A 19,707-nucleotide genomic window follows, 5' to 3' on the forward strand; every position below is an offset into this window, starting at 1 on the left:
CTCACCTTTTTTCCGTTATTTTCCTTGTTATTCATGCACTGTTGGCCTGGTAGGAGTATTTAACCCTAAATAACTGCTTATAGAGATTCTTTTAATTATGTGTATTTGCTTTAGTTTGAGAATGTACTAGTTTGTATTAGTTGACACTGTTAGTAGTGAAAGAAATGACCTGCCTCCTGTTTTACAGTGAATATTGAGTTGATAACTGCTTCTAACTGCAATTAAAGCCGACTGTTAGCTTTGAAGCGGAGTCCAGTGTGTCATCTTTGAATGAAGAATCCTCAGCTCGCCACAATATATATTAGAAAAAAAAAAGTGAATGATTTGATTCTTGCATGTCAGCCGGGGGCCCTTTCACAGGACGGGGACCATTTAAACTGAAACAGGTGAAACATAGCTAAGGCCACTGATGGCTGACAGAGAAGGTCAGTGTGTGGTATTATTTACACACTGCATTTTACCTATTAACAGTCTGAATGGAGCCATAAATAGACTTTTATGCATAGAAGATCATTAGTTTGTTTATCAGCTGACTGTAATATAACTGTAAACAAACATCATCAGGAAACATTAATAGCTCATGATGGAGTATGTTTGAAAATAATAAAAATAAAAGAGCTGAGTGTGTTTTCTTGAATTTATTTACATTTATATCAATCTAGTAAATACATTAGAATGAAATTATTATCTTCATAACAAAACAGATAGAAATGCTGTGTTAACTGCATTATTTTTACTACACTAATCATGTTTTTACTTTCATTGATAGCGACATGATACTTTATGATAAGAGCTCTGCCCCTTTCTGCTTTATCTTTGATTGATGATTAATTTTAGTAGTCAAATCTACTGTATCACAAGGAGACGTGTTTTTGTCAGGCTGCATGTATGGTTTATATAAATTATTCAGAGTGTAACTGGCTTAGTTTCACTGTCACAGTTATGAAAACGGTCCCGCTGCTTCAGCACCAACAGTTGGCTGGTCGGTGAAAGCACAGAGGATGTTGCTTTGCTCTGGGATCATATTCAGAGTAACCCATCATGAAGAAGGATGTCTCAATTCTTCCTTATTACTCAGGAGGTAGAGCGAGTCGTCTACTAACTGCAGGGTTGTCTCAGCAAGACACTGAACCCTAAGTTGACTGGACCTCTCCATGGGTGAATGAGATGCAAAAATTGTAAAGCTCTCTGTCTGTTAAAGGACCAGTGTGTAGGATTTAGTGGCATCTAGCGGTGAGGCTGCAACCAACTGAATTCCCCTCCTCTCATTCTAAGGTAATGAAAACACAACGATTCTTATTTTCATGGGAGTATACACTAATTAAAACATACTTATGAATATTTTACTCAATTCCTGCCAAGTCTGTTCAGTTAGATGCCACTAAATTCTAAACACTGTACCTTTAAAGTAGAAAAGCGCTTTATAAGTGCACTCCATTTACCATTTACTGTTTGGAGGAGCGATATGAGACTGAGAGCAGTCTTAAGAATGTTGTTTTGTGTGACTTTTGTTTATTTTGTTTTTCATTTATTGTCACAAAGAATGGTGAGAAGTGCGCTAAAATTGACTAACTGACTGAGGGTCTAGCCTTCAAAATGAAACCAGTGTAAAAGTGTTATTGATACATGAGAAATTAAACTGTCCATACAATGAACATTCAGCAGAAACACATGTGCTTTAAATTGTGTCAAAAATCAGATTTTTTTTTTTTTTTTTTTTGGTAAACAGCATAATAAAGATCAAATATTTGATTCACTTGATAACTTTTTCTTTTATTCAGTTTCTTTAACTCAAAAGCAAATATTTAAGTAAAAGTAGATAAAAGTAATAACACCTTTCAGCTAAATAAGTAGTATATAGTATATAAAAGGCAGTGAAGACAAAAGATAGAAACTCTACCAAACTGGATGGATTTTAAATGCTTTCTTCATTTCCCCAGATGAGACCATCAAACTCTGGATTCATGAAAATGAGAGAAGTTAATGATGATAAATATAACTATATACAGATAATTATGTTACAAATGGTTCAATCAGATCTCCTCTCTGCTCTCCTTCTACTGGTCTTAATAAAGGTCTCACTACTTCCTGTTGTGGCACTGAGCGTTGGTGCTGGATGTAAATCAGAAGCTGTGGAATTGACCAGTTTGAACATCATTCCTCACCGTACTGGGCTGCAAAAACCTGGCTGAGACTGAGAGAAGAGATGAAACCAAAGATGATTTTCTTCCTCAGTGGGTTTGTGGCTCCTTGGAGGTCCTACTCTGCTCCCTGGGCTCCTTCCTCTTCAGCTGACTCTCCTTCAGCTCTGTAGACACTGAGGTTATAAGAATCCAGCTCAATGTTCTCCTGTGGGTCTGACCTCTGCCCCCTGCTGGCCTGGAGAGACACGACAACACAGATCTAAGTTACTGCATCACTCCTCTCTTCAGTTCAATATAAACAGGCTGAATGCTTCATTTCAACCAGTCCTCTGAACAACAAACATGTTCAGTACCTTCAGGATGAAAACGACGACAGCGACGACCAACAGCAGAGTCACCGGCAGGACGACCAGTCTGATGATATGAACTTTTCTGGAATATGACTCATCTGGATCTCTGATGATATGAAGTGTTGGATCTGACGAGACACATTCAGTCATCACATTAGATCACCTGACATCACAGCTCAACAACAGCTCCCATCAAACAGAAACTTTAGTGACGTTTAATCTCCTAAAATCACTGAAGTGTGAAGCAGCTTGTTGATTGAGCTCTTAGAGAATAAGTTCATCTGATCTCCTCTGTATGCTGATGATGTTGGACAAAAACAATTCATGTGTTTACAGCTGGTTTGAAAGAATGAATGAAAGTCTGCTGATTGTCTCCTTAAAGCTCCTGTCTGGTTGAAATGATTCAACTGATTGTTAACAATCAACATCTTCACATGCAGTTAAATCAAATGTGATCCTGGTGAAGCTCTGAGTTCTCCTGATGACATTCAGCTCATCATGTAAAGTCCTGTTTATTATCATTATAGTGCTTATCTGGCTTCACTGACTCGTTTGCTGTCTTTTACTTTTCACTACAACACAGTTGTTATGGTTCAATAACATTAAAGAAGCCGGGAAGGAAACAGTTTACAGTTCCTTCATCAGATTCTGCCTCAGCTCTCTGTAGGTCGCTGGGTCGGTCCTGCTGCCTGATGACTTTTTATCATTTTTACAAACATGGAAACAAAGTCAGTGTGACGTCTCAGTTCCACTGAGCTTCACACTCTGCTTCAGCTTACCTGTGACTGTGAGAGACAGCAGACGGCTCTCAGAGGAGAAGTTATGATCAAAAACATAGAGCCCATAAATACAGCTGTAGCTTCCTTGGTGGGCGGGGTCTACAGCAGGAAACAGGAAGTCAGCAGAGTGATTGACAGCCGGCTGGGTGTAGTTGTGTGCTGTGTTGGAGGAGGTGAAGGTGAGCTGGAAGGAGCCTCCTGGGTACTGAGGCTGGACGGAGCAGCTGATGGTGAAGTTGGAGCCCTGGCGCACCTGAAACCCCTGCTGCTGGACCTCGGAGACCCCGTCCATGGTAGAAGACACAGAGATGATTGGCTGAAGCAGCAGGTCTGTAAACACAGAGAGATGATGAATCCTTCTTCCTCTGAGAGAAGCTGAATGTTCTTTGTTCATTTGTTCAAATAAATGAACGCTGATCAGTGAGAGGTGATCACACAACACAGAGAACTCCTACATTCATGTGTAATACAGAGGAGTCAGAGAGCAGAGGAGGAAACAGATTAACATCCTCAGCTGCCTTCAGATCAGACAGAAAACAACTGCATTTTGATTCATCTGAGACGATCAACATGTTAATAAGAAAACATTGACATATCATCAGCTTTTAAGTTGAAGTGTTGAACTTGTTAGAAAAAAGTTGTTTATTTGTTTAGGCAGAAAGTAACATGTATATTAATTTCGGATGTAGCTGTTGCTTGTAAGGTGGATGTGACTGAGCTGCTCAGGAGAACTGCAGGGTGTGTGAGTGAACCACAGCAGGTTGCTTAAAGCTGCAGATTGTCTCAGTTTGAAGCAATGAGCCTCCAGGAACAAGCTAACTTCTCTACTCTTTAGGAAGCTGTCGTCCTGGATAAGTTTACAGTTCAGTCCAAAGGAAACTACAGACTATCATTGTGACAGAGGAAGGAAAATATTACTGTCATAGATGATGTCACTGATGGACTTACCTGAGCAGATGAGCTCCACAGTGTCAGGAGTCCACCATGACGATGCACAGTCCTTCAGTGCAGATCCAGGCTTAACACAGTTAGATCTGATCCTCCATACAGATCCGTCTGTGAACTCCTCATATCTCCTTCTTCGAGAAACAGGAGAGCCACAGTCCAACTCTTTACAGGCAGCAGCTGCTATCTCCGGGGTCCAGATATAGTAACTCACTGGTTTCCACTTAACTCCACGTTTCAGCTCCAGTGTACCTGCACAGCGACTGGCTCCTCCCACCAACCTGACAGGCTCTGAACAGAAACAAGAGAGTCATCAGTAAAAGAATAAAGTGAGTTTCATTAGAACAGAAATGAAGCCAAATCAAAGCTGCAGCTCCTCTTCTACCTGAGCAGGTGAGTCCAACAGCTTTGCCAGGTGAGCAGGTGCTTCTAGCTGAGTCTGATCTTCCACAGTCCAGGAGAGCAGACTCATTGCCTCCACACTGGAACTCTTTGGTCCACATTGGAGCCTCCATTTCTCCATAGAGCGCCCCCTGGAGGACTGAAGGAGCCCCACAGCCGAGCTCCCTACAGACCACCTCTGCATCCTGCTGGTCAAAGTCAGCTTCACACACTGAGGACCACGACTGCTCAGACTTCACCTCCAGTCTGCCTGAACACAGACTATTCCCATTCACCAGCCTGACTGAGTCTGGAGAGAGAGAACCATCATTAGTTTGGGGAAAATTTAACTATAACATTCATACCAATAAAGCTTTTTTTCTGAATTTGAAAGTGACAACTGATAAAGAGAGAAAACACATTCATACCCTGACTCAAGTCTTTATTTACAGAAAATATTTCAAGCTCTGTTTATGATTTGAAATTGTCTTGCTCAGGCACCATCTTGTGGTAGCATGAAGAATGACAGTGACACTAATGGATGAAGCTCCCACTAAATTGAATTAGACTCCTCCTGTTTTCCTCTGTCAGATTATTGCTTTCAGCAGGAGCAGCTCGTGCTATCAGACCTCAGACTACAGCAATCTGTCATTGTTAACACCAGTCTGAGATAGGGATGCCCCCTGAAACATGCTTCTGAATTTTAACTGGTATTAAAATATTTAAAACCTGGGGTATTTTAAGGTCAGTTCTTTCATCTGTAATTGAAGAAAACAAGGAGTGAGATTAGTGGATGGTAAAATCTGGTTTTGGGTTCTGCTTGTTTTCAGTGAGATATTATTGAGTTCATATTGTGACACTGTTGTAAACATTGCTGTTGCTGCTCAACAAACTCAATCTTGGGCAGCTGTTGTCAGGCAACGCCATAGGGTCTTTCTTCTTCTCTTTTACCCCACAGGAAACGACAATGTCTGAGTCTTTCGACATGCTGGAGGAGCTGACCAATATCGTTTCTTCACATTCCCAGTACCTCCACTAGGGAAGCCTCTCAATGGGACAAGAAGCGGGGTCTCCCTCCTGGTTCATTCAACAACTTCCCAGTAACATTGCCCAAGAGAAAATGGCCCAGGGGATTGAACACAATGACACGCATATTGCTGCTGCTACGTTTACAGGATGGCCAATCGGGGTGAATTCATGGACCTTCCCGCCAACTCGGACCCTTCTGTACCGGCCCCAATGGGCCAAACTCCTGTTATAGAGGGTTTGGTAATGAAGAGCGATGAATAAGGATATCACATCCTCCTTACTTCCGCTACACAGTTGGTCACTCACCCCCTGATGCAACTTTACAAAGTGTGGCAACGAGAGTGTGTATTGACAGAGTGGATGCCATTGACCTGAATGATGCATATTTTCATGTTGACGTGGTGCTGAAACACAGGAAGTTGCTGCATTTTGCCTTTCAGAGGATAGCCTATGAATATACAGGCATCCTGGCAGATGAGTGGATGCGGCACCCTAAGATGGTGCAGAAGATTTGGAACCAGTCCAGGAGAGTGGAAGTGGACCTGTTTGCCAGTCGAAACAACACCCACTATGCGCTCTGGTTCTCCCTGATGCTGCAAGACAATCTACCCTTGGGGCTGGGCACGTTCGCACACACACCAACCTGATAGCCCTGGACCGCCTTTTGGTGCCATGGTACACAGAGATGACCCAGATGTTGGCAGCCCAGCCCTGGTCCATTCTCCAAGTGTGGGGGGGCTCTGTTCCAGGAGTCGGGCTCGGTAGGCACGCTGCCGTCGTTGGGCCAACCTCTCCAGGCTTGGTTCCTGAGAGGGACAGGCTGATGTGGGCTTTAATGTCTGCTGGAGCAGGATCCACCATTGCTTGCTATGAAGTAAAGTGGTGGAGATTCCAATGCTGGTGCGAGGAAAGGAGACTTGACCCCCTGACATGTGCAGTGGGAGAGGTTCTCTCTTTTCTACAATATCTGGTGTAAAAGGGGCTGTCTGGTGCCACTATTAAAGTGTATGCAGCAACTGTTTCCTCTTGTCATGAGGGCCTTGGTCACAGACCTGTCTTCGACCTCTCCCTCATGTAGCGTTTCTTACAGGGGGTGTTCGTGTGCAATGGCAATAGATTAAAAGAAAGTACTAACCAGAATAAAGATAACTTTATATCTAACTGCAAGCATCCAAAATTTAAGTGATGTCTTTTAAAACTTGATATCTTTAGATTAATTCTGACACCAGCGGGTCAGTGTGGTGCAGTACCTACCTAAGGCATTGTTACAGAGGTTGATGGTGAGGTTGTCAATGATGTCCAGAAGGAATGAGAAGTTGCTGACACTGTACATATAAATTTCATCAGGATCTGAGGCGATGGCCCTCAGCTGAGTCTCGTTTGCATTCCCTACACCTGAAAGAAAAATGTAGTGTTAAAACTGTGCCTTTAAAAAATGAGAAAAGAAAACAATTTCGTAGGCAAAGTAATAATACGATGGTTTCTTGTTGCTTCCTGCTCTTTAAATTAAAGCTTAATTAACAGAGCATGCTGATGGTTGCGCATTTTTAATCCCATTAAATAGAAATCATATGTACTTTATATCACTGCTAAAGCATACCACATTTTTAGCTTAACTTTCTTCCTTGTGAGCAGCAAATCAGTTTAATTCATTTCAGCCCACTATTAAAAAGACATTAACTGATATAAACGATTAATGTAGTCATACACATATCTTAAGCGTCTTGCTTTCATGGTAGAATAATGTAGTTTCATAGTTGCAGAGAGAAAGTGAATCACCAATAGTGTAGATCTCAATGCCAGTGTCTTTCAGGTGCTGTGAGCTGAAGCATGTGTCATCCTGGGACTCTCCATTAGTAATCAAGATGGCAATTTTTTTGGAGTCTGTACGCATTCCCATTGTGGGGCTAAAGAGCTCATTTAGGATGTAGCGCAGAGAGTTTCCTGTATGACAGAAATAAAGAGGCTTTAAAAGGAACAGAGACTTTATATGCTCATAGACTGTTAGTTGACTGACAGTTGCAGCATTTCAACAACTATGTAATAATTTATCTGGTTCTTTGATGAAAAGTCAAAGCTTAGAGCCTGTGGACATAAAAACTGAAGGGGAGAAGTTAACTACGACTCCCAAGGTGCATTTCAATCAGAAACCTCCAATCACAGAGCTTCAAATTCTATTCTAACAGACACAATTATGATTTTTAATGTTGTTATTGTATTACTCAAATTATTATAATCACTATCACTATAACAGCATCAGCATTTTTTGATATGTAACATTATACCATGATACTATACAATAATGTTATATTGCAATATTAATAATAATAATAAGACTATTACAATAAGAGTATTATTAAAGGAAAATTTCGGTTTATTTGAACCTGATTTATTTCGCATAAATGTGGCCATTGTGTCTCAATGTGTCAGGCTTACTTTGCTCTCTCAGCTCTGTTACAGATATTCAAGGGATTCACAAAAAGATGTTTATAGCACACAATGATGAACATTGGGGCAAGCTGCTTAGACTCCTACATCTTTCCAAATAAACATGATTTTTTCATGAAAGCTGCAGGAGGCTCAGCAGCTTGCCTCAATGATTGGCATTTTGTGCGATGAAAGTCATTTTGTGAATGGCCGGAACCTCTATAATAGTGTGTTCAGACCAAATCCAAAGCAAAGTTTTCAATGCAAAGACACGCTGGGCAATGCAAATAGATGAAAATACGTGTCAGCGCAAGTTGAAAATGTTTCAACTTGAGAAAAATTTGAGAAGAATCTGTGCATATTGCGGCGCTTCATGAATGTACTTCACGAACGTACAGAGTAAAGGGGGAAAGGAGAGAGAAGGAAGGGAAATAACAGAAAGAACCGGAGTTCCTGCTGAGTTCTGAGTTCAGTTAGAGGCTGAACTGAACACAAACACACACAGAAACACTCCCACAGACGTGGCTGGTGCCTTCTGTTGCTAGCTAGCTTACAGCTAATGTACAGTAATGTATTTTGGCTGTTTGGGGTGAATAAACACAAACAGTCCCACGGTCAAACTCGTGCGAGCAACACAAGGCTAAAATTCACTCTGCATTTGGTCTGAACACAGCATAACGGAGCTGGAGAGAACAAAGTTAGCCTGACACATAGAGCCACAATGGCCAGATTTATGGGAAATACATCAAGTTCAAATGAACTAACCTTTAAAATTATGATAGCAACAATAATACAAATTACCATCATTGTTCATCTAATTTTTATTGTAACTCTACTATAATAATTACTACTCTGGAATCAGTATAAATCAAAATACTTTTTACTAACTTTATCTGAAGTCTCTGTTCTGAAGATGTTATTTGTTATCAGAGACAGTTTTCTTGATGTCTCAAGGAAGTGAATTTCATTCACAAATTGCTCTGAATATTCAATATATTCTATACTATAGATACTTCAAGTTAAAATTTTGTACAAAATATGGATCACTAACAGTTTCTCTTTCCACCACTGACAGACGTAAATAGAGAAAGTAAATATATCCGGAACTCTGCTTCAGTTCATCACAGTGTAAAGCTGGTGTGGATCGAACAGCGTGCTGTTAAATCACCTAATAAGAAGTGTCCTTCTCTCGGTTGCAGTTTGGTTACGGCCTCCAGCAGGGACTCTTTGGTCTCGTGGGTGTTCAGGAACCACTCGGTCCATGGGTGGTTCATGTACTGAACCAGACCTGCATAAACACACAGAAATGTGTAAAACTGACACACAGACTCAGCTTTTGTGTTTAAATTATAATGAGATTAACAATGAGAATAATGATAATGAGAATAATCATTTGCAGTGAGTGTTCTTAAACAGATGAATTGGTTTATTATTATTATTACTGTTATCTCGTTGTCATTATCGTTGCCCCAACACTCATCCACACATGCCGCATGTCTCACACACACTCTTGCCTGTACTAATACGCATATGCTTAAAGTTAAAGGACCATTCCAGCAGTTTAGTCCAGTAGGACTAACAGGCGAACAGATTAACAGCCCCTGGGTCTACTGTTTGACTCTGGTACATGGTACACACAGAACTCAAGTGAGCTTTTAATACAGTTTAACGTTGTAATGCTTCCAGTTTTATCCCTGGCATCTAGTCTGGTAACATAAAAGCAGAGTAGGCAGAAGAAGGCGAGGGTTTTTGTTAGTGTTGGACTTTAGAGTGCAAGTATACAGCTACTTCCTGGAGGAAATGGACATTGACACCGATGTTGGAGGAGTTGGTGCGAGGCAGTAATGCTGTGGTTGAACCAACATGACAAAGTTGTGCATCGCTCCTATCCAAAAAAGCTCCTAGCACATCAGCCATACCCTGGACTACTCTTATGTCCCATTTGTTGCTTTTTTGCTAATTTTGAATACGGGAACTGTACCTGTATTTGAATATTTTCACATTGTGGTGTAAAGATTTTAATTTTTGAGTACTTTATATATAAGCAATAGTAGTAATAGTACCAGGAGCAGTAGTGTGAATAGTAGTGGTAAAAATATTACCGATCTGGACTTTGTCAGGGCCGATGTTGAAGTTGCTGACTATTTGAGTCAGAAAGAGCTTAATGTTTCTATGGTCTTCACGGTGGATGTCCTTGTAGACATTGACCAACAGCAGCACGATGTCGGCCTTGGCTGTGCTTTCACACTGAGAACCTGGAGGGAGACAGAGGATTGTGGGATACAATACACAAGAGACCAAATATAGAAGCAAGACCAAGGATGTGTCTGAAATCACTCCATATTTACTACAAAGTGCACTCTAATTACCCTCTTCAATTTTATTTGAATGTCCAAATTCTGTGTGTGTACATTTATCCAACATGTAGAACCTCAGATGTTCCACAATAGAACAGAAAAGTAGTGTTCATGTCATGTGAACCACTTCCTGTAAATAATCCCACAATGCCATGCATTTTATCTCATAGATATTATAGACACAAAATTAGCGGTGTGCAACTCTACAGCAGACAGTGATGACGTAGAGCTACAATGATTAGTGAGTGTCCAAAATCAGATTTTCACTTTCCAATGCTAACATTAGCATATTTTATTAGTTATTAGTTTTGAGGATATTTGGTCATAAACCAAAGACGATTCATTGTCTATCACTGATGGAGGTGTGGGTAACGTCCTCCAGCTCCTCCTGGAAGATCAGAGGCGATATATTCTCTCTTTTTACCTGTTGGCTGGTGTTTATCTTCAGCCTGGAGTCCTGGAGAGAGAATTAATTAAATAATATTTATATTGATGCAGAGCTCATCTCAGTGAAAACACACAGATTATTAAAATCACTAAGGAATCATGTGACCAGTTTACCACTGCCCTGCCAAGCCACAAACAACATATGTGGACCATAATCTGACTTTTACATTTTTTTTACCAAATATGCTACAGACAGTTATAATTTGTGTGTGAAAATAACATTAATTAAATTTTCAATAACTACAAAATGGAGGTAAAATCCAAGTCAGGCTTAAGTTTTTGCTCTCTGGCTTGGAAACCTGGAGACTCTGGAAGTGAGAGACAGTCAGCTGGACATCTAAAGTAATCATGTTTTCAAACTTGTTGGTTTGCTCTGGTTTGAATCAGTTAATCAGCTAAACCTAAATGTAGTTACTTTTTTCCCCCATGAGCTGTGAAAATTAATTTGAACCAGCATCTTGGTAAATAAGTAAGTTATCCCATATTAATAAGGCATTAGCTGAATCTAACCCTGGAGAAAAACAAAACAGCTGCTGAACTCCTGCTGAAGCTAGCTAAGCTTAGTTTGGTTTAGCTTAGCTTAGCTTAGCTGAGTAGCAGTGGCTGCCATCTTTTTGTTTTGTTTTTGTTAAGTTAAATAGGCTACATCAGTGCTTTAAAATGTAAATTAAACCTGTTTAATTTAATACTAAAAATGGTTTATAAACAGACACAAACAAAGTCAATATAATATGAACTATAAATACAATAAAGTTTATTCTTCCTGAACAAAGAAAGTAGAAACACATTTAGTAGATATTATGTGTTTCTCTCACATTCCTGCAGATTGTGTAAACTGCAGTATGAGGTGCTCTGAATTATTTTGGGGTGAAAATAATCCTTGTAAAAAGACAAAAAATGAAGGAACAACAAATGTCTCTCTTTGCCTGGTCAGTCTGAAACATTAAAACCTTTTTTTCTCAACCTCATCGCTTCTTTTTTCTGCTTCTTTAAAGAGCAGCAGATGAGATGAACACGAGCTTTACAGAAGCTTCATGCAGAGTTACAGTTCATTAAAACTTGTGTTTGTCTAACATGTCGGTTTGATTCCTGTCTGATCGTCTGACTGCTCATGTTTCTGACCTATCAGACGTCTTTTTAGTGATGTCACTGTGTTCACAGATCTCAGATAATAACTCGTTGAGTAGAGTGTTGTTATTACTGATAGAAATGATAGACAAAGTTAAATAACTGACGGCTGCAGTTACGTCTTACTTTCCAGATTTTACCGTCAAAACACAAAACTATTGTCGGGTGAAAACCTTGTATCTCCAAATGTCAGCTTTTCCAGAAACTCAGTGAAAAAAAATTTGTTTTAATTGGATGACTGGATGCATTTTTGTCATCACAATTTAACTTATTACAACTTACATGTAATATAAAAAAATATCTGTGAAAAGAAGCGATGTGAAACTATCAGCACTAAACTGAAGATACTGATGAAGTTTACCTTCATTGATGTTTTGAATGCAAGATTTTGACTTAAATTCAGTAGTTTTACAAAGAGGGTTTGAATCCTTCACACATCCATCATTAAAGCAGAGTCCTACCTGAGTTCCACAGCAACACCAGCAGCATCAGCAGGTGATCCATGACCTATCTAGACTGTAGACTGTCTGTCTCTGTCTGACGGACTCATCAGCTCTCATCTGCTGATAACATGTTCTGTTTCCTCTTTTATCTCCTCATCAGCCAGGAAACAAACTAACTGATGAGACGCTTCTCAGAGCTGAAACCACTAACCGCAGCTTAAAGCATCAGTTTACTGAACTTATTTGACCAGATATTGAGATATCAGCCTTTTTCTTCATCATCGTCCTCAGTACGAGCTCATGCTTTGCTGCCAGGTCAAGGTCAAGATAAAGATGAGCATGTTAGATAGGCCCATCACCAAGGTCTGTCTCCTCCAGCTGAATGAGACTGTCCTCCTCCAGGGGCCATGTGCTACTGCTAGTAACCTCTGGCCCCCAAGGTAAACATTACATCAAGTAAGAAATGAGAAGATGGCTTGAAGAAGATGTCTTGTTTTGTTGTTTTCTCTCCATTCACACAGATATATTTATTCCTATTCTATTCAAACTCTTTTTAATATATAAATTGAAGGAACTGGCAGGATTACATTTCACTATGATTGTACCTTATATGATTACATGTGACAAATAAACTTTGATTGATTGATTGACAATATGTCCGACACTGTCAGAGTGGAGTTTGATTATTTTAACAATCTTTAAGAGATGGGGAAGGTTGATTTTAGGGGGTTAAATGTGAGAGACAGTTTGACAGAGTTACAGGAAGCAGCTCAATCGTGTATACTTGATACTGTTTCACAACAGTCAGTCCTATATGTGGCAAGAAATGCTTTGCTGTTGCCATGGTAACGGCAGTATACTCTGTAATCTCACATCTTAAAGGAAGTTTGTCCTCAGATGCCTCCCTGTCACAAACAAACCTCTCAACTTAATTTTGTTCACATTAAAACATTTTTTATTGGTCAGGTTGTTTGTGCAGCTGATTTTAAGGAAGAGTTTGAGACGATTAAAACAACACATTTTTAAATGTCATGTTAATAGTTTTTTTATTTAAAGGAAAAAAGTCTGTGTGTGTGTGTGTGTGTGTGTGTGTGTGTGTGTGTGTGTGTGTACTTGTATACCTGATGTTGTGAGGACATAAATCTGCACAGTCACATTGTGGGGACTCACCTCCCTTTTGGGGTGCATCAGTATGTATGTATAGGCAGGGTGTGATTTCTGAATCTGTGTGTAACAGCTGATCTGTGAAGACGTGTAGCAGAACACAAAACACCAATTACCGTCAGATCCTGACCGATCTGGTGTTAATGAAGTTACCGCTGCTGTGTCGCATGTGTAAATGCACGCAGCCTCTTTTACACTCACTGTCTCAGCTGCTGTGTGATGCTGCAGCCAGCTGTGGACAACAAACAGAACATCAGTGCTGATGTTTCTGTGAAATCGCAGATACATTCAGTGACATCTGAACAACATTCTTGTAAGATTCAGACATTAACACGTTTCAGACCTGCCTGAGTCACAGTAATAGCTGTATTTTGACATCTGAGTAGATTATATTATAGATGCAAAATACTAGAGAAGTAAAAGAAGCAAAATAAATGAAAGTTGTTTTGTGATTATGGAGATCTCTGTGTGTGTACACTATTAATTAAAGACACGCAATTTGAGGCTTTTGTGCTCTCTGCAGTTTTCATTATGGACCAATCTGTGTGCTGAAATATGGAGAAAAGCCTGAAACACTGGAAACAGCTCCGCTCGCTCAATCAGACACAAAACAAGAGCAAATTACACTCAGCTGCAAAACTTTATGGGTATGTTTATCATTAGTGCAAAATCTTTTGTGAATAGGAACTTGGGGGACAGATTACAGGTGCAAATGTGACGCAGTCGATGGTGCTATTAGCAATCCATTCTTTGTGGATTTGGCCCTAAATTATAAACACTGGATCCTGGATTATAAATATTATCTACATAGAAATGTTGAGTGAATTGATATGAGAAGCCGCTTTTATCTCCTTAATTTCAGAGAGATTTTACCGAGGAAATCACTTTAAAACTGTAAAAATTGGACCCTTGAAAATGTGTTAAATGTTTAGATAAAACAAACTCACTGTCCAATCCTTTACAGACTCAATATTTAATTTAAATCTAAGTTTATTAAACTAAAAACTTGGTATGTTGGGTGGATTTAACTGTGACTGTCTGACCAGCTTGGTTATAAACACAGAGGACGCTTTCCCTGCGAATCACAGTTTCTATTGTCAGTTTGAGTTAAACATTAACAGGACTGTACCTGACACACCAGAAACACCTGAACCGCTGATCCTGCACTCCGCTGTAAGTTTAACTCTCTGCGTCTGAAGCTTTAACTCGACCTCTGAAGCTTCACTTTTCACTGTGATTCTTTCAGGTGTTTAAGAGTCTTTCGTGAGTCGGAGCGGAGATCAGCGATGGGAAAACTTTCTGCAGTGATTTGCTGTTTGTTGCTGACTGTCAGAGCGGTGACGGCCCAGACAGGTATGAACTGTAGGATTATAAAAACACAGTGAGACTACTGCTCACACAATTAATCCACTAAAAACATATCAGTGACTATTTCAGTGATTGAATCAATTGTTTAAGTAAGTGCTTCCTAATATTTTTGGCCTTATATGGACATGATTTATGAGAAATAAGAGCAAAAATAGATTTATCCTTCTCGGATTGTCTCATTGTAGAGGCCTGAAGAAGTCCAAGTAAAGAAAAGAAAAAAATATTTTAAAATTTTATGTTTTTGTTAACTTTTTTTCCTCCTTCCTTATTACTTTAATCAGTTGCTGCAAGGTTCAAACTTCACCTTATAACGTCATTGTTTTATTATGGGCAGATTTACTCATTAATTTATAAGCTGGTTGTTATGTAGCAATGAGTCATTACTGAATATTTAACATTTGTGTGCTAATATCCGTTTAGATTGAAGAGTATAACACAGTATACCTCAAATTACTGAACCAATAAGGTTAGAAACAATAAATAACGTTCGTTAGCTTAGCATTATCTCACTGTGAACTGCATAAATACTACTGATACTAAAACACACATATTTCTGCAGGCATGCAGATAGAAATAATATAAAGTCACACCTACATTCACAGAGGATTGGAAGTAAACTTTATTTGATCTTTTGGCTCCTATAAATGTTATTTTTGGATGTTATGTTACAGCGTGTGATGCTACAGTCACTTCTTAAAGTGACAGATGTTTCCTGCACCGAGTTACACATGACTAAAATGTTACATGAGACATTTCTTAAACGATAATTTTGGCAATTTTTCTATATTTTTCTTCATGTTTGGATCTGAACAAATAATGAACTGATCCACTAACAAGTATTGTGTGTGTATCAAAGCCTGATATATCTTATTCCTCCGTTGTTGTCCAGAAGCTATTAAAAACAGTGAGTCACACCGCTGCACCGGGTGACATGTTCCTTCATTATAAAGAGTTTGGTTACAATAGTTTGTTTAGAATCAGCTCACAGAGCCACATCTCACTGGAACAGTTTGCCACCCGTCACTCTTTATACTGGTACTGGATCTCAAGAATCTACTAAAAAAAGGTTTTAGAAGCAAGACAGACAGGCCTGCAAAATATATTTTTTTCTTTATTTCTTTGCTATATGCGTGTTCAGATGAACTGATATTGTTGTTGTACATTTACTCAAGTACTGTAGTTACAATAAGTACAGTTTTGAGGTACTTGTACTGTCCTGGCTTTCTACGATGCTTTCAAATAAAGCCGGTCAGACGCCATAGACTTCCAACACACACATGTGTTCTTCTTACCATAAGATGATTTTGCTTGTAGGCCTCTCGTGCAGATGAGGTGAATGGATGTTTGAATATGTTCTGTAAATACGTTAAGTTCAAATCAAAGTGCTTAACGTAAGTGAACTCAAAGTATCAAAACAACAAAACGGTAATAAAGATAATCAACAAACTATGAAGCGTGCGGTTGAAAACTGTTTCTCTGCGGCGTCTCTTTCCTTTGTCGCACCTGGTTCAATTAACCTCTCGCTGCATCGCACACACACTACGTCTCGGCTGGTACCAGTCTCAGTGATGCTACTTTCTACATTTCAGAGGGAAATATTGTACTTTCTACTCCACTACATTTATTTGACAGCTTTAGTTACTTTTCAGATGAAGATTTGACACAATGGATAATATAACAAGCTTTTAAAATACAACACATTGTTAAAGATGAAACCAGTGGTTTCCAACCTTTTTGGCTTTTGACGTCTTACAAAAAGCAGTGTGTAGTCGGGGTCACATTTCACATGTCTATGAGTTGTTAACAGCTCCACCAAATAGTGATTTTTCCCTCTAAACTTCTCACATGCTTTCATTTGATGGAATAAGTACTTTTTTTTACTGAAGTAAAAATACCAATACAGTGATGTAAAAATACTCCATTACCAGTAAAAGTTCTTCAAAATAAGTATTAGCAGCACAATGTAGTTAAAGTATTAAAGTAAAAGTACTCATTATGCAAAATGGCCTGATTTAGAGTGTTATATTTATCATACAAGTATATACAGTACATTATATGAATATTAAAACTGATTCACTGTTGTGCACATCATGTAAGCAGCATTTTAATATAAAGTTGGAGCTACTTTTAACACCTTATACTGTTGAATAAAGCTGTCAAATAAATGTAGTGGAGTAGAGAGTACAATATTTCCCTCTGAAATGTAGAAAGTAGCATCAAATGGAAATACTCAAGTAAAATACAAGTACCTCAAAACTGTACTTAAGTACAATACTTGAGTAAATGTACTGAGTTACTTTCCACCTCTGATTAAACCAACCAACAGATTAAAATAGTGTAAACAGGGCTGTAAAAGTGACCAAGTCTGCTTCCTTACAACCAATCCTGGAACACGAACACCGTGGTATTTATTAACAGAATAACAAGAGACTCATGTTGAAGGCTGGATGACCTTTGACCTCTGTGTGTGTGTGTGTGTTTGTGTTGCAGCTCAGTCAGAGCGGCTGCTGCCTCAGTGGCTCACCGGCATCATCGCCGTCGCCGGCTTCCTCTTCCTCAGCTTCGTCGGCCTCCTGGTGAAGAAGGCCTGGTGTGAGGAGCCCAGAAGGTCAGTCAGGGGTTAACTCAACAAATAAATAAATAAATATATATATATCTATATATATATCAGCTCTGTAATGAAAATGTTAAACGGTGTTAAACTGTGTGCAGGAGGGAAGGTGATGTGGAGTTGGTGAATGACAACGAATTCACTATGACCAACAGTGTCACCTACGACACCAACCTGGACGTAGTCAGGTAGTACAACACGACCTAAACTGTGTCATTTGTTTATTATTTGTTATTTATTAGCATTATTTATCACATGGAGAGTTTTCAAGGGTTAATGTTTGCTTGGGAAAAGAATATGTTTACAGTTTTAGTTCAATTGTTGAATTGACTGTATATAATACAAATGTTTTACTCAGAGAATTTAGGCTCTCAAATAAAATACAGTTCACCAGGTGTTAAATATAAAGATATTTCAGACATGACTACAGTTATCTTACAGTCAGCAGTTTGAACGCTGACAGTCTGTGAGATTTGTGCTGGATTGAAAACTTCTGGGTCCAGATGCTGAAACGATGCATACACAGAAAAAACTACACATTCGCCACGTAAACTAGAGGCTGATGTGATGAGAAGCTGAGAGAATCTTGTAGTAAAACATTGTTTATTAGGTTGATAACCGGCTGCACTTTGCGTTTATACAGCGATCTGTAAAAATTTACAGATGATAAATGATTAATTTTATCATTCTTTTAATTTACACAGGAGTCAACATTTTATTCTGCTATTAATATTCTTTTTATTTTATCCTCAGTTGTGACAAACCTCGGTTTAAATATGAGCTACAAACTATGTGATGAATTAAAGATACGGATGCACAGCTGTGTGTAATCACAGCTGTTCTGGCTGCACTTCTTGTTTGTTTGACTGACAGCTGTACAGACTGGAAGAGCAGGTGGGGACGGATATAAAAACAGCTGATTGAGGGCGTCTTCATCCATTTATGGTTAATTGTGGGCGTGTAAATGAGTCTTGTGTACGTGCTCCCAGTTTATAAAACAGAAACATGCGTCACACGGTTTTATAAATCTGATTAAAAGAATGTGTCTCTGTGCGTGCACACAGTCATGAATCATAGAGTTTTATGGATCTGGCAAAATTAGCTATAAGCTAATTCTAGTACAGAACATCAAATGGTACATATTTATATACATATTATAAAATTTCAATTTTTTAGGGTTCTTCCCACATAAAGCCTCCTAAAGCATGAATAATACTACTCACATGCACAATGATAGCATTTCTGAAAAGCCTAACTTACCCCAAAAATAACAATATGTGGCAGCCTGGTGACACATAAAGTGTCATAAGATTATAAATAAAGGAAATTAAAAAAGAGCCTTTAACACCAGATGGTTCAAAGGGAGGAAAAAAGAGAAATATTTAGTCTTTTGCTCTCAAAGAATTAAATTAGTTTTCTGAAATGGATTTTCTTACTTTGTAAACTGTAATAAATTAAACTATTTCCTGTAATATTGCTGAATTAATCACAGTGGGACCTTCAGTGAAAAAGCACCGTTATTACTTCATATCTAAAGTTTAAATAACAAAGTGTGTGTTTGGTTTTTCCATCAGGAGCAAAGAAAACATGAATGCTTATGAAAACCTGGTGGTTGACAGCGCTGATGAAAAAGTTACCTCCATGTGATCGTGCTGAGACGATCCTATTGGCTGTCTGAGCGACGACGTCATCCACAAGTCTGAACAGAGACGCAAACATCGTCAGAGTACAGATTTTTAAAATAACTGTTGTCTTTATTTCGTTTTTACCATTCAAATATCTTCTGTGGCTGTAATTTTTTTAAAATCTTTTATCTTCAAATGCAGTAAATTTCTAGGAAGATGTTATGAATCATTTAGCAGAAAGTGTGAGATTATATGAATTATTACTGTTACTGTGTTTTCATGTTTCTCTGACTGAGCAGTAAACACGTCATGAGGAGAAGCAGCTGTCCTGTGATCTGATTAATAAGTTAACTTTTCTAACAAACTGCTGTGTCGGCTCTCATTACTGATCAACAAATAAACGACCGGCGATCAATGGTTAAACAAACAAACTGGAGGAAGCTGCAGAGAATCAGTGTCCAGCTGTAGTTCCTCTGATGTCCACTAGAAGCTGCTGTGACGTCTCACAG

The 19,707-nt window shown here is 38.9% G+C and overlaps 2 protein-coding genes across 2 annotated transcripts; one reads left to right on the top strand and one right to left on the bottom strand.

Moving 5' to 3' along the window:
* Positions 1-1,729: 1,729 nt before the first annotated feature.
* LOC137187268 (uncharacterized) lies at positions 1,730-12,520 on the bottom strand. Its single transcript, XM_067596045.1, has 11 exons — positions 12,449-12,520; positions 10,837-10,869; positions 10,158-10,310; positions 9,224-9,343; positions 7,408-7,572; positions 6,883-7,023; positions 4,604-4,909; positions 4,222-4,509; positions 3,274-3,603; positions 2,498-2,622; positions 1,730-2,379 (listed from the first exon to the last, which is right to left on the bottom strand). The coding sequence occupies exons 1-11, from the start codon at positions 12,489-12,491 to the stop codon at positions 2,260-2,262; spliced, it is 1,824 nt and encodes a 607-aa protein (XP_067452146.1). The 5' UTR covers positions 12,492-12,520; the 3' UTR covers positions 1,730-2,259.
* A 2,200-nt stretch (positions 12,521-14,720) lies between these two features.
* Positions 14,721-19,704, top strand: pdzk1ip1 (PDZK1 interacting protein 1). The gene is made up of 4 exons (XM_067596052.1): positions 14,721-14,947; positions 17,453-17,570; positions 17,675-17,761; positions 19,148-19,704. The coding sequence occupies exons 1-4, from the start codon at positions 14,881-14,883 to the stop codon at positions 19,218-19,220; spliced, it is 345 nt and encodes a 114-aa protein (XP_067452153.1). The 5' UTR covers positions 14,721-14,880; the 3' UTR covers positions 19,221-19,704.
* Positions 19,705-19,707: the final 3 nt, after the last annotated feature.

Source organism: Thunnus thynnus, chromosome 8, assembly GCF_963924715.1.
Source record: "Thunnus thynnus chromosome 8, fThuThy2.1, whole genome shotgun sequence".
Taxonomy (NCBI): domain Eukaryota; kingdom Metazoa; phylum Chordata; class Actinopteri; order Scombriformes; family Scombridae; genus Thunnus; species Thunnus thynnus.

Bases quoted from the DNA above. Each gene is read 5' to 3' on its own strand.
- LOC137187268 (XM_067596045.1), bottom strand. From the start codon at position 12,491: ATGGATCACCTGCTGATGCTGCTGGTGTTGCTGTGGAACTCAG. The intron at 10,311-10,836 runs GTAAAAAGAGAG...GTCTCCCTCCAG, and splicing joins AGATAAACACCAGCCAACAG to GTTCTCAGTGTGAAAGCACA. The intron at 4,910-6,882 runs GTAGGTACTGCA...CTCTCTCTCCAG, and splicing joins CCTCTGTAACAATGCCTTAG to ACTCAGTCAGGCTGGTGAAT.
- pdzk1ip1 (XM_067596052.1), top strand. From the start codon at position 14,881: ATGGGAAAACTTTCTGCAGTGATTTGCTGTTTGTTGCTGACTGTCAGA. The intron at 14,948-17,452 runs GTATGAACTGTA...TTTGTGTTGCAG, and splicing joins AGCGGTGACGGCCCAGACAG to CTCAGTCAGAGCGGCTGCTG. The intron at 17,762-19,147 runs GTAGTACAACAC...TTTTTCCATCAG, and splicing joins ACCAACCTGGACGTAGTCAG to GAGCAAAGAAAACATGAATG.